The 13,588-nt window shown below is 29.7% G+C and overlaps 2 protein-coding genes across 2 annotated transcripts; one reads left to right on the top strand and one right to left on the bottom strand.

Moving 5' to 3' along the window:
• Positions 1-2,519: 2,519 nt before the first annotated feature.
• On the top strand, positions 2,520-2,789 carry LOC108771662 (small lysine-rich protein 1). The gene has a single exon (XM_018537003.1). The coding sequence runs from the start codon at positions 2,520-2,522 to the stop codon at positions 2,787-2,789; it is 270 nt and encodes an 89-aa protein (XP_018392505.1).
• Positions 2,790-3,244: 455 nt separating this feature from the next.
• Positions 3,245-8,624, bottom strand: SMC5 (structural maintenance of chromosomes 5). The gene is made up of 14 exons (XM_018536993.1): positions 8,471-8,624; positions 7,965-8,292; positions 7,379-7,717; positions 7,150-7,278; positions 6,510-6,717; positions 5,875-6,006; positions 5,250-5,774; positions 5,051-5,180; positions 4,734-4,980; positions 4,238-4,645; positions 3,928-4,155; positions 3,665-3,844; positions 3,461-3,556; positions 3,245-3,385 (listed from the first exon to the last, which is right to left on the bottom strand). Exons 1-14 carry the CDS (start codon positions 8,524-8,526, stop codon positions 3,245-3,247), a joined length of 3,147 nt encoding a protein of 1,048 aa, XP_018392495.1. The 5' UTR covers positions 8,527-8,624.
• Positions 8,625-13,588: the final 4,964 nt, after the last annotated feature.

The following is a 13,588-nucleotide window of genomic DNA, read 5'->3' on the forward strand; positions in this document are numbered from 1 at the left end:
CTTCGGCAAAATGACTGTGAAAACTAAAGCTGAAAACTAAAGCCATATAATAATGTTTTGCCATGATGGTAGCAACAATATATGAGTGCATCCAGAAGCACGACCGCTCATTGAGCTCTTGTACCTGTTTGGTTTATATATTTAGATCTAATGGAATATGCCAATCAGATAAAAAAGCTCATTAAGCGCTTAGTGAGCGGTCGTGCTTCTGGATGCACCTAATATGTGTGCCCTCCAACAAGCAACACAGCACAACAGAGTGATCATCTCATCCTTGTTTAACATTGGCGAACAACAAGGACATACTGATACACCGTGTCATCTGTGTCGCTTGTTGAAAGGCACCCATTTATAGATCCAACCAATCATATTCGATCGCTCGGCAAGCGTACCTTATAGCCGCTTTGCCGTCTCGAACTCGCCCATGAAAAACCATCATAAAACCGTCTTGAGACATTTGCATAAAGCTGGATACAAAAAAAAGCTCGATGTTGGATATGCCACATGATATGACGGTTATAAATTTAATCGATCAAATTTCCATTTACGAATCGCTGCTGAAACGAAATGAAATTGAATCTTTCCTGAAAAGATTGATAAACGAGCGATGAAAAGTAGATAATATATGATGATAATAATATTAATAAGGTGATGCTATGTCTCTGGTGGAACTGGAAAAAAGTCATCCATTATGAACTGTTGCCGCCAGGCAAAAACGATTGATTCTGACCTCTACTGTCAACAAATAATGCGATTGAAGTAATTCATTCGGGAAAAGCAGCCAGAATTGATCGATAGAAAAGGCGTTGTCTTCCATAACAATGCTGGGTCACATAAATCTTTGATGACAAAAATTGAGAGATCTTGGTTGGGAAGTTTTGATGCATCCATCTTATATTCTTGATTTTGCACCGTCCATTTACCATTTATATGTATATATTTCCGTCTTTGCAGAACTCCCTTAATGGAGTAAACTTGACTTCAAAAGAGTTCTGCGGAAATCAATTTTTTACTGAGAAATTACAGAAGTTCTATATCAATGGAATAATATAGCTTTACTCGAAAAGTAGCAAAAGTCTTCGATCAAAATGGCACATATTTGGTTTAATAAAATAAGATTTGTAAACAATTAAAAAAAATACGTTTTAGTTATGCTCCAACTTGTAAAAATTTCCTAATCCTAAGTTGAGTATAGCTATATTTAGCTATATTCAGCTTTTAGTCAAAAAGGGGGAGATGAGGGCAAAAATTCATACTCAAATAACATTTATTAAAATATATTTATGTTAAAACTCTAATTCTTAAAGATTTCCAGAGAACTTTCTTATATAATACTTCTTTCAGTTTCTTTTTCGGCGTAAAAATGATTTTGAATTATTTCTTATCAAAATTTAAGAGTATATATATGTGTTTCCCGCCTCTCTTTTATGGAAGTTCATGCCTACAGCTATTAAGCATGTAATGTTAGATTTTATTTGTACAAAATAGATTTAACGAGACGTATTCAACCCGAACTAAATTCGAAGGAATTTAAATAGATTAAAGTATTCAAATTTGATGCTTTGAAATTTCTTAAAGCGTGTTGGATTTTGTATTTGAATTGTTATAAAAGTTTGAGGTATCTTAATTGTAAAAAAAATCACGTAGCAGTACGCATAAATTTCATCTCGAGGTTTGCGTACATATATGAAGACAGGTGCACACTCACAGATTCGGAGGTCGACGATTCAAGGCTTCCTCCATGTGTGTGTGGTGTGCGATATAAAAAAATCATTTAACGAAATTCTCCTTGCATAATCGCCGCTTAATGAATTCAATAATTAAAATGGATACAAACCTGTTATAAATCTTAGTATTTTGCAAAGATTTTTAGAAACAAATATCTTTTTCAATAATTTTTTAAAAATTTAACTTTGTGCATAAAAATGATTATTGATTAAGACTAATGGTTCGATTATATGATCCTTTTTATAAGATATCTTTCTGATTTATAATTATGACTTGTAAAATTGTCATTTTTTTTCTTAGAATCTCGATAAAGTAATAATCCGGAATAATATCTGGCTAAGAAAAATTTGAAAACACACAGATTGCATAAGAATCGAGCTCCCGCGAAGCTGAAAATCCTGTTTAACAAAAAAGCTGATATTCAAGTTTCTCATAGTCTTACAAACATCCTGCTTCATATGGCCTTTCCAATTAATTCCGAGGAGTTAATTAAGTAATGGATGAACTTATTGATGTAACTGTTACAAGTTGATATGGCAACGCAATTTACTCCTTCCGATTTGAGCCAGTAGCCTGGCTTTCTACCGTAAGAGTACAACGAAATTGCAATGAGAAAGAAAAATAGTTAAATAAATTTGAACATCGGTAATTTTAGTATTAAAGTTAACAGTGAACCATGTATACTTGCAAAATGTTATGGACTTTTGTCATTAATAAATTATCATTATTAATTAGAAATATTTAATGTTGATTTGTTTTTTTTAAAGCTCCACTAATTTTAATCGACTACAATGGCAACGGGTAAAGGTAAGAAGAAAGCTGGAACGAAGACAAATGGAAAAAATAATGGAAAAGACACTAAAAGTGGTAATGGCAACAAAAGTAAAGGATCCAAGAAATCGAGAAGAAGTGGTGGAAAAGCACGATTTGCCATGGATATCTTTAACGAGGAAGTGATGGAAAACGCTTATTACACATGTCATAACATCATGGATGTGTTAAAATGTCGAGGTTTTCCGTGGCCAGAAGCTCAGAAGAAAAAAGGAAAGAGGAAGAAATAAATAGTCATGTGAATATATCTATGTCAAACTGTACTTTTAAAACATATTAAAAATAATTCAATGTCATACAAAAATATCTATTTATATAAACTGTATATTAAGTCAAATGTATGGTATACTAATATATGTATCTCTTTTATTTTAATTTCAGTATATATATATATGTATCAATACTTAACATCTTTTTTTCTTATAAGAATTTCTTATAAAAATTAGCATTATTTTAATATAAAATATAACTTATTAAAACTTATCTTATTAAAGCTATCTTAAAGCCTTATGTTTTTATATTGTTTTATGAAAATATAAATTAGTTTCACAAACATACTCTATACATGTAAAATTAAAAATAAATTTCTGTAACTTGGTGAAACTTTGTCTTGGTATTTATATGAAGAATAAGATATATTAATTCTTATAACGTAATAATAAACTGTTAGAAAAAAATATGACTTCTATTCATCAGCTGATGATGATGCAAGATAATTGCAGTAATCCTCTATATCGAATTCGAAATCTTCATTATTTGCCTTAATTGTTCCATTAAAGACGCAATGCACCGTTACTGTCTCAGCATATGATAACTTAGGCAGAAGCTGTTAGAGAGAACAAAATTAATAAAAAAATTGTCACATAATAGAAAATTATTATTTTGTTGTTGTTACGCTTACTTTTGGTGTAAGCAAAAAATATTGGGAGCTGCCTGGTCTTCCTGTCATTTTGACGAGTAAATCGAAAACCCGTCTCTCATTCACTGCATCCATACCCTAAAAATATAAAAAAAAAAATAAATAAATTGCAAAAAATAACGAATAATATATTATAAATACATTATATAAATATAGAATACTTGCTATTAGTGAGATATCTCGTACCTGATTAATTTCATCCACACAGCGAAATGGTACACGCGATAATTCTTGCAGCGCTATCATATAAATGGCAGTAGTTACAGTTCTTTCTCCACCACTCTGAAAATGCCTTGTTAATTCTTGCAATTCGTCTGCATCTCGGAATTTTACTTTGATCTTTAATCCGTACTGATCAAAATCCAACTAAAAATATATTATTATTATTAAGTTATTAAGAATAATGAAAGAATTTTCATTTTGCATAAATACGATATATTTATACTTACGATATCTTCACCATGTGCGAGTGTAACTTCGCCAGCACAGTCCATTGTGAAAAAGTAAGAACTAAAATTTGCATTAATTTTTTCTATCAATTGCTGCAATGGTTGTAACCACTTTTCTTTTAATGTCTCAATTTCCTTTGTCATTTGCTCTAACGTAATACTTTTCTTTTTAATAAATTCAGTTAAGTCGTGAATATTATTTTGCATTTCTTCATATTCACGCAGTATCTGAAAATATAGAAAAATTATTCAATTTTTTTGTTGTATCCATATAGCGTTCAAAATAATATTTTTCATCATGCATACATACATTCTCGGCATCCACATTTTGCGCCATACAAAAAACTTTTGCTTGAGAAACATTTAATTCGTTATTTATTTCAGCTATAGTAGCTGGTAATTTTTCAAAGGCTTTATTGAAAACTTTAAATGCGTCATCTTGTGGACTAAGATTATCTGTGGTTTTCAATGCTTCTTTGTATAGTCTTTCAGCTTCTTTCTTTAAAGGTTGGAATTCTTCATCACAGGTTTTAAATATTCTCTCCGTTGTTGTAAAGCTATCCTTTAATTCTTCGGCTTCATTCTCTTTTATCAGTAAAGTTTGTTGTAATAATGTTACTGCAAATTTGACCTCTACGTTACTCGTATTGTAATTGAAACATTCTTGCAGAATTCCATTATATTCTTTATACATTTTTAATTGTTTGTTTATAATGGCCTGTAAATAATTAATTAAATATAAATGCAGATTTTATTAGACATAATTTTTTTAAAACAGCATGTTTTATTGTCATGAAAATAAAAACCTTTATCTCGTTGGTGTATGTTGCTTTTATATCATTAATATTCATTCGGTTCATTTCTAGCTGTCTAATTTTATCTTCAGCTATGTGTATTCTACTTTTTAATGCTTGAATATGCTGAACATTTTGTTGACATTTATTCTTGTTGGCTCTATACTCATCTAATACTTTCGTTTCTAATTGTAACTTTTCTTCTATTTCTTTAATATTTATCAAAATTTCATTCTTCTTTTCTTGTAAATTTTGTAATCTATAAAATAATTAATATATTAATATGTTAATCCATTACAATTTATTTATTTTTTATTGAATTAAAATACCGTTCTTGAAGATTCCGTAGTTTAGATTTGTCCAGAACAATAGAAAGCATTCCATTTCCATTAATTCGTGATATTCTGGTCGATGTCTCGTGCGTATACTTAGATGTACTTACAGAATATACATTACTTTCTATAAAGAACATTTTATTGAGTTTATGGAAAATTGTAAATTTTTGATTTTTAGGAAATATACACTCACCACTAAAGTAACAATTTAAGCTGCGAGGTATGTAATTTGTATTATTCTCAATTTCATTAGTTCCAACAGGAATGTTGTTTAAACGATACATCGAGACTAAATATTTCATTATAGAGGATGGTACTTCAACAAGCTCTGCTAAATAATGCTTAAAGCCAAATTTTTGTATGTTTTCTATCGGGATATTCGGTTGCAATGTGACTCTCTTCATTGGATCAGAATGTACTACATTAATTTGCAGTTTCTGTTGTTCCCTCAAATACTTAAGTAAAAGATTCATATCTTTTTTATCTTCACATGTGAATGCAATTAAATCTCGAAACGGTATTATGCTTTCTAAATATTTAGCATATGAAGCCTCTTTTACATTAATATTAAGTAACATGGGCAGATGCACTGTTGATGAAAATTTGTCTCGATTTTCTTTTAACCAAAGTACAGCTTTGTATGCATTCATATTCTTCTGTTTCAGCAGTTCTAATCGTTTCACATCAATATTAATTGTCTGGAGTTCTGCTTGTACAGCTACAATCATAATTTTAATTAACAAATATTTAATAACACATAAAAAAAATAATAATCAAGACTAAAAATACAATATAGATATTTGTGTATAAGTATATACTTCTTATTTCGCGACTGATGTTTTCGTCCTCATGCTTCAATGTAATGTTTCCATTGGTGAGATTCTTTATTATTTTTCTATGCTCATCCATACTAGATGCTATATTTCGCATTTGTTCCATTAAACTTTCCTCTAAAATATATAATATTTTATTATTATAGGATGACATGTCTCTCTTTGTAAAAATACTCAACTCATAACGAGTTCTAAGTTCCATCCCGACCTCTATCCCGTATACGCTTTGGTTTATATGTTAATTGTGTAAAATTAAACTTAAAAGGAATTCACACACACAAAACATAAAGAAAAACGGTTTAAATCAAGCAAAATCTAATTAAAAGAAATTAATAAATAGAACAAGTCATGAAATAAATTTCAGAAACAGTGATCAGTTAGTTTTGAAAACGATGAACTGATATGTGTATTTATGTAAAAAATAAACTAAGATTCTCTTGTCGGGCTGTGTGGCTCCGTGGCAAAGACAGTGGCTTTCTAATTTCTACTTCGAAGCCTCGGTTCGAGTCCCGTCCGACATATTTCCGAGATTTCGACATTTTTTCTCGGTCCAGCTCTTAAAGTTATATATTTGTACATACATGTATTATTCGTTAAAATTAAATTAAATCAATAATTACCCGATCCCATTTCATTAATTGTAAGAGAAAAATCATTCTCGAGTTTGGATTTCTGTTGTTGTGTAAATTTAATGTCTTGATCTCGAGTCTGTTCTCCTTGAATCTTTCGAGAACATACATTTTCTGCATCCTTGATGTTGTTTTCGGAGTTAAGAATCTCATTCATAATGCTCTTTAATTTCGCATTTTTAGCATTAACTTTATTATTCTGAAAATATACAAACAAAATGTCACAACGGTGTGTAATTCTTATAATAACGTTCAAATGTAAGTTGAACTGATTGTGAGTAAAAAAATTTTGTATTATTTTGCAATTTTCACGTTTTGTGCTTTTAGAACACAGCCATTATTTTTTTGTAGAATGTTCTTCGTCACGTGTTTGAACTGTAAACGCTAAGCTTTCTTGTCATTAAATTATGCGAATGCATGTTGATTTGCAGACCTTTAAAAATTAATTATTCATTAATTATATGAAAATCGCAAACTAATACAGAATTTCATTTAACCTGTTCTGTTCGTACTGTAATATTATCACAAAAATAAACTGAACATCCTGCACATTGATATGTAACATCAATAATATCACAATAAATTATTTTTTTAAATAATATCTTTATTTTATGTGCTAATATATACTTACATGATCCTTTAAGGAATTTTTTAACGTTGTTATTTCAGACTTTATTTTGTCAATCTTTTTATTTAATGGTTGTAGTTTTGAGTCTATTAATTGCATTTTTTTTGCTATGTTATCTCTGACTTTCTTTGACTGTAAAAACATATACAAAAGTATATCAATAATAAAAAAGTAACAATAAAGAATAACGTTAATAACATTTTAAACATTTTACAAAATTAATTTTGTGTACCTCTACTAATTTCCTCCGCATTTGATCATACAGCATCCATACTTTCTTTTGTTTAAGTGTTAAAATCTTTTTCTTTATCAATTTTTTCTCTTTTATTGTCGCAACAGTTTGTTGTAATCCATCACGTCTCTGAGTCTTAGATTCTAATAATTGTTTTGTCTTGATCACATCAACCTCTAATTTTTTTAAATGGGTTCTTTGTTCCTTCAATTTTAGATGATACTCCAGAAGTTTTGGATCTCCGACAGATCTTTCTGTATTTTCTAATAATGCTTGAGCATCCATTTTTGAGAAATCTTGTACCTTATCTTGTGGCAAAAACTGACAAAGATTGTCGACCTGCAAAAAATAAGTTTAAAATAATAAAAGCATTAAAAGACAAATTTTATGTCAAAAAGTCTATTTAAATATAAGTCAAAATGATTCTACACGTACCTCTTGGTACATCTTATTCCAAATGATTAAAGAAAAGTTATAATACAAGTTTAAAAAAAATTTATGCCAAATAATTGTTTATTAAACAATTGATAAATCTCATCTAGAAGCTTTTAAAAGAAAACTAAAAAATATAATGTAAGATATATACCTGGATACTAAGTTTAGATGTGAATTCCTGTACATTTTTGACACTTGATTGATTACCATTAATCATCCACGAGGATTTTCCTTCTTTCGTAAATGTTCTAGTTATTACAGAATCCTGTTTAGAACCGTTTTTCAGATGAATTTCGATTTTTGCCGAATCCTGCCCATACTTTACATATTCGCCTATATGAAGGGCCCTCCCAATGATATTTGGTTTGCCTCCTAGACCAAGAACTATAGCAGCAACAATGGTAGATTTACCAGCACCATTAGGTCCAACAATAACATTCAGATATCTTCCCGGTTTCACTGTCACCTTGTCATATGTCCTGTCAAAAAAAAAAAAGATGAATATTAGAAATATATACTAATTTATAAAGTATATGATGAAATAAATGTCTAATAATGTAATATAACAAGACGATACAACATAATATTAAAAGTTTAGAATAAATAATAAAAGTTGTAATTTTATATGAAATAAGACTTTATATATTCTTTACTCACACAAAATTCTCTAGATATATGTAGGTGATAATTCCATTCTGGATATTGTCGTTCATCTTGATATAATCTGAATAAGTTGTATTTTATATATAAAAGATACAAAAATATTATTTTAACGTAATATAGAATGTAACAAAGCACGCCGATAATAGTGGAAGTGTTATCTAATCATAAAAATAAGATAACCAATTTTCCTGTTATTCATTTTATACGCGTAGCTGTACCGCCAATACCGCTAAACAATTGCAGACGCCTAGTCGCTTAGTAGCAGTGGTCAGCAGTGGTGGCAAACTGTATATATATAGGTTTTCTGTGGCTGAACTAGTGCACACTTTTAGAACTTAAAGTGAGATAGGCACATGTTTGATATTTGTAGAAAGCGCGAACGAAAGTTTTAGTTCAGTCTAGTGCAGGAACAGGAAACAGACTACTATAGGCTTGTTCTTTTTGCCTGCACTATCTGCACCAGTTCAAACAGTGCAATAAGTTGAAGTGAAACAAACGTATATCTGTTTCACTTCAACTTATTGCACTGTGGGCACAGTGCAGAGAAAAAGAACAGGCCTCATATGTATATAACTATAGGTCTGTTCATTATTTCTGTACTACCTGAATTGGTACACATGGTGCAACACGTTGAAGTGAAACAACAAGAGGCCTGGGGGTCTATTCTTGAAAAGAACGTATACGAAAGTCTAGGGAAATACTACAGTATACGTTACGTATACTATAGTATTTCCCTACACTTTCGTATACGTTTCTTTTCAAGAATAGAGCCCCTGGGCCCCGATTCTCTAATCCATCGTAAGAGAAACGTATACGAAAAATTAGGAAAATGCTATAGTATGCGTAACGTGTACTGTAGCATTTTCCTAATTTTTCGTATACGTTTCTCTTACGATGGATTAGAGAATCGGGGCTCTATTCTTTTTGGCTGAACTTTTGCACCAGTTTAGGCAAAAAGAACAGACCTTATATATTCGTCTCACTTCAACTTATTGCACTGTGTGTGTAACATACATCAATTCAAACAGTACAAGAATAAAGAACAGACTTTATGTATGTATACATATACTTATGACTGATATTCATAGTCAATTCTTTAAAATCGTCTTAAGTATAAATTTAAAATATAAGATATATAAATCAATCTCCCATAAAGGTGTGTTAACCTCTTAAGATATTATTTAAGTACCGAAATAAAATAATAGCTATAGTAAATTTTAAGAATTGATCAACCATAATCGATTATTTTCCTTACAAATTTGATTGTAATTGATTGATTTCTTAAGGTGCTAACGCTCATTTTTAGCGTCAAAACACATGATCTATTATATTACTCCTATTATATATATATATATATCTCACATTAACGATTGCCAATTGAATTGCGATTGTAATTGTCAATTAGCAATAGAATTGACTAATCACAATCATTTCCCCTTTTACAGTCAAATAAGAGAATATTCGACTGTGATTGGTCAATTCTTATAGATTATATACGACATACGGTTCCGGCGAATATAAACGTTTCTTAACTTTTCCACTGATTAGAGCATAACAATCGGCGTTTTGATCTAATAGTGGAAAAATAATCGTTAATTATCAATCTGATAAGGTTGGGTCTACAATCTCGCTTTAAGAGGCTCTAAGCCGTAAAAAAAAACCAATCATAGTTGAATGCGAGAAAAATAATCAACTGTGATTGGTCAATTTCTTACTCTTATATCCGTTTCTACCAATGTGGTTTAATTTTAATCTTGATTTAACTAACTCTTCATCTTTTTCTAGTTCTAAGAATTAAAAAATGATGAAAAGTAAGTTGAACCGAGATTAAAGTTAATTTATATTGGTAGAAACGAGCATTACAGCCTTACCACCACTGCTTACTGCCATTGTAGACGGCCCTCAGTGAGACGTACCGTAAGAATTAGCCAATCACAGTCTAGAATTGTCAAAAACTCTCTGCTCTGATTGGTTAATTCTTACGATATGTTTTATGATTACTGAAACGAAAAAAGGGTGCGGGACCTTTTATTTCAAAATCGATTCACGTTTTAAAACGTTAAGACGACTCTTTGATTGGTTCATGACATTTTAGGTTTGTTCGCATGCTCAAACATGCTCTAACATTCTCCAACGTGCTCTAACATGCTCCTTAGCTTCTACGAGCGCGTTGGAATAAATTAGTAAAAGATATTGTAGAAGCACATTGGAGCATGCGATACGAACAAACCTCCAACTGTTTAAGGCAGTCTTAAATATAAAAATCAACTATGAATACTGGCCTTGATCATTAATAGATTTACTTTCAGTTTGTCCATTTTTAAATATGTCAAGCTTATTGATCTATCTCCGTATTTAAATTATCGAAATGTAAAAAATATTGTACTTAAAATTCACGGAATTTATTAACAATTTTTAATTGCTTTAAAGATTAATCAAAATTAAATACAACACATAAGAATAATAATTATCAAACTGATTGTAAAGATTTGTCTATTTTTCATTTCGTACCAACGTGACATACCTTTTATTAGTCTCTGTATACATTAATTTGATGACAGTGAATTATTGCAAAATATCTTGACTGTATTAATTATTTGCGTGCATCTTCAGCAAACGAGCGGAATCTCTTAAAAATTCCTTCTTTTTGCACCGAAATTATTAATATTACAGATAATTTTAGGCGAATGCAAAATTTTCAGAAACCTGAAAGAAAAGTTCTTTTATTATAAAAAGAATGTTCTCCATTTTGTTTCGATTTATTGATAAAAAATTTTATCATTCTATTGGTATAAGTTTAAAAATTATGCGCAACAATGAAAATTTAATAGATAATTTTAGTTTTCAATAATTCTACATTAATTTCTAGTGATGTATAAAATTTCATGTATATACGTAAAGATATCTTTAAATATTAAGATGCTTCTTTTAAATACTTTTTAAAAAAACTATTAATAAAATATTCTTATTTATTACATGCTTAAAAATCTTTGTCACACATACATATATACACATACACACAGCTTTAAATATTCCGGTTCATTTAACAATATTGATTTTGTTATTAACTCTTGAGTAATAATTTAAAGTTATGCAGAGAGATATATATATATATATATATATATCTCTCAATGTTTTTTCTAGAGACTTTCAAGGACTCAGGCTTAAGGACTCTGCATACACACAACGTGTTATATTTTATGTACAAGTATAAATGCTTTTTGTTATAGTATATCGCAAAATGATTATTATCGTTGCATTATAAAGGCAAGCAATAAATATGTTATTTTATGAAGCGTTGTATGCAGATATGTAAAAACGTTTAAATCGTGTTCAAGACGTACCAAGCCAAACAGAATTACGTGAAACATTCGCAAAAATTTTGCGCATAAATCTTTCATTGTATGGAAAATGTTCAAGTACAAATACGTTACAGTATACGATGAATATTTATTTATGCTGAGTAACTTTCAGATCTTAATGGAGCGTGCTTTCAAATAAATGCGTTTAGCACGAGCGTGTCTTTATACTTTGAAATATGGAATAATTATTGAACAATACGAGATACATGTATAAGAGAAACCTAAAAATCGATTATCTTAATGTGATTTTTATATTTGCCTATAAAAATAAACAAATAGAAATCAAACAATTATCGTTCACAACAAAACATTTTAGCGATCACATTTATATTTTTTAATAATCCACTCAATTATTTTATCTATTTTAAATAATTTTTTGGGCTCTAAATAACATGAATATACGAAAATAAGACGTGAATATAAGAGAAACCAACTACAAAAATAGCATTAAAGAATAAAATAAATAAGTTGTGTCTCTGTGGGGTTCTAATATTCCTACATTTGATTTAAAAGAAATGTCTTTCCTTTCATCTATGAATTCTTCAATCAATTTGAATCGTCTCGACAATTTTATCAAGAAAGATCGATTCTTAATTGATCAAAGAATTCGTAAGTAAAAGAATATTTTAAAGTGTATAATTACTTAGGATATATGTTATCGATTTTGTTGATTAATCCTATCTAATATACTTCAATTAAAAAAAATTGCAATTTATTTTTGTTTGATTTTAATTGTTTCCGAACGTTTACGTATACATCATCTTTCATCGAAAGTATGAATGTCGTCGTATCCAAAGTGGACATTCGGAAACAACTCAAACGATATGTTTGCATTTCAAGTTTTGTTTATTAAAGATAATTTGATGCGGCGCATTAACGACATTAACGTAATGATAACGTTCGCATCGTTCGTCACCCCATCCCTTTGTTGTCACTAAAATACAAAGGACCAGCATCTTGAGATAATTTACTGCTTATCAGCTATACATATTAATAATTTCATCAGTCGAAAACATATCGATTATTATTAATTTTAATTTAAATAATAGCATTGTCCTTGCATCGTAAGTTGGTTTATCAAACTGATCAATATTACATTTGTTACGCGTATACCTTTATGATATCGGTATGTTTCTCAAAAGGTGAACAACGTAATAATTTAGTGAGTAATATTATATATATGTAAATTGATTTATTATACTTTGAGAGACTCACAAAAACAATTTGAAATTCACGCTTATCAATAAATTAAGTCTACAAAAGTAAATAATGATGATAAAGTTTTAATCGAAATAATAAGCACGATATATCGATAATCTTTATGCATTGGAAATAAACGAATGATGAATAACTATATGTAACAATGAAAAACATTAGATTTCGAAATCACGATATAATGATATCAATCTTATAATCAAATTAGAGTGCGTGATTAGAATGTATAATTTAATGTGCGGTTATTATTGACGGATCTTTGAGAATTATTAATCCACGGATACTGCGCAGTCGTTTCCTGTTTCGTGTGCGCAAGTGTTCACACATGATTCGCCTTCCATACGACCTAGATGCGTAAGATGATGGGTCGTGTATACCGTGTAGCAATTACACGTCATTACTTTATGCATTGCATCCCAAGGGTGACAAATGTCGATCGAAGAACACCATGGTTACTTCACGGCTAACAAATGACTATTCAACGCAACAATTGTTTGCAGTTTTAAAGTTGAACTTGTCGAGTTTAGACAACGGA

This window comes from Cyphomyrmex costatus, unplaced genomic scaffold (assembly GCF_001594065.2).
Source record: "Cyphomyrmex costatus isolate MS0001 unplaced genomic scaffold, Ccosl1.0 scaffold164, whole genome shotgun sequence".
Lineage (NCBI taxonomy): Eukaryota > Metazoa > Arthropoda > Insecta > Hymenoptera > Formicidae > Cyphomyrmex > Cyphomyrmex costatus.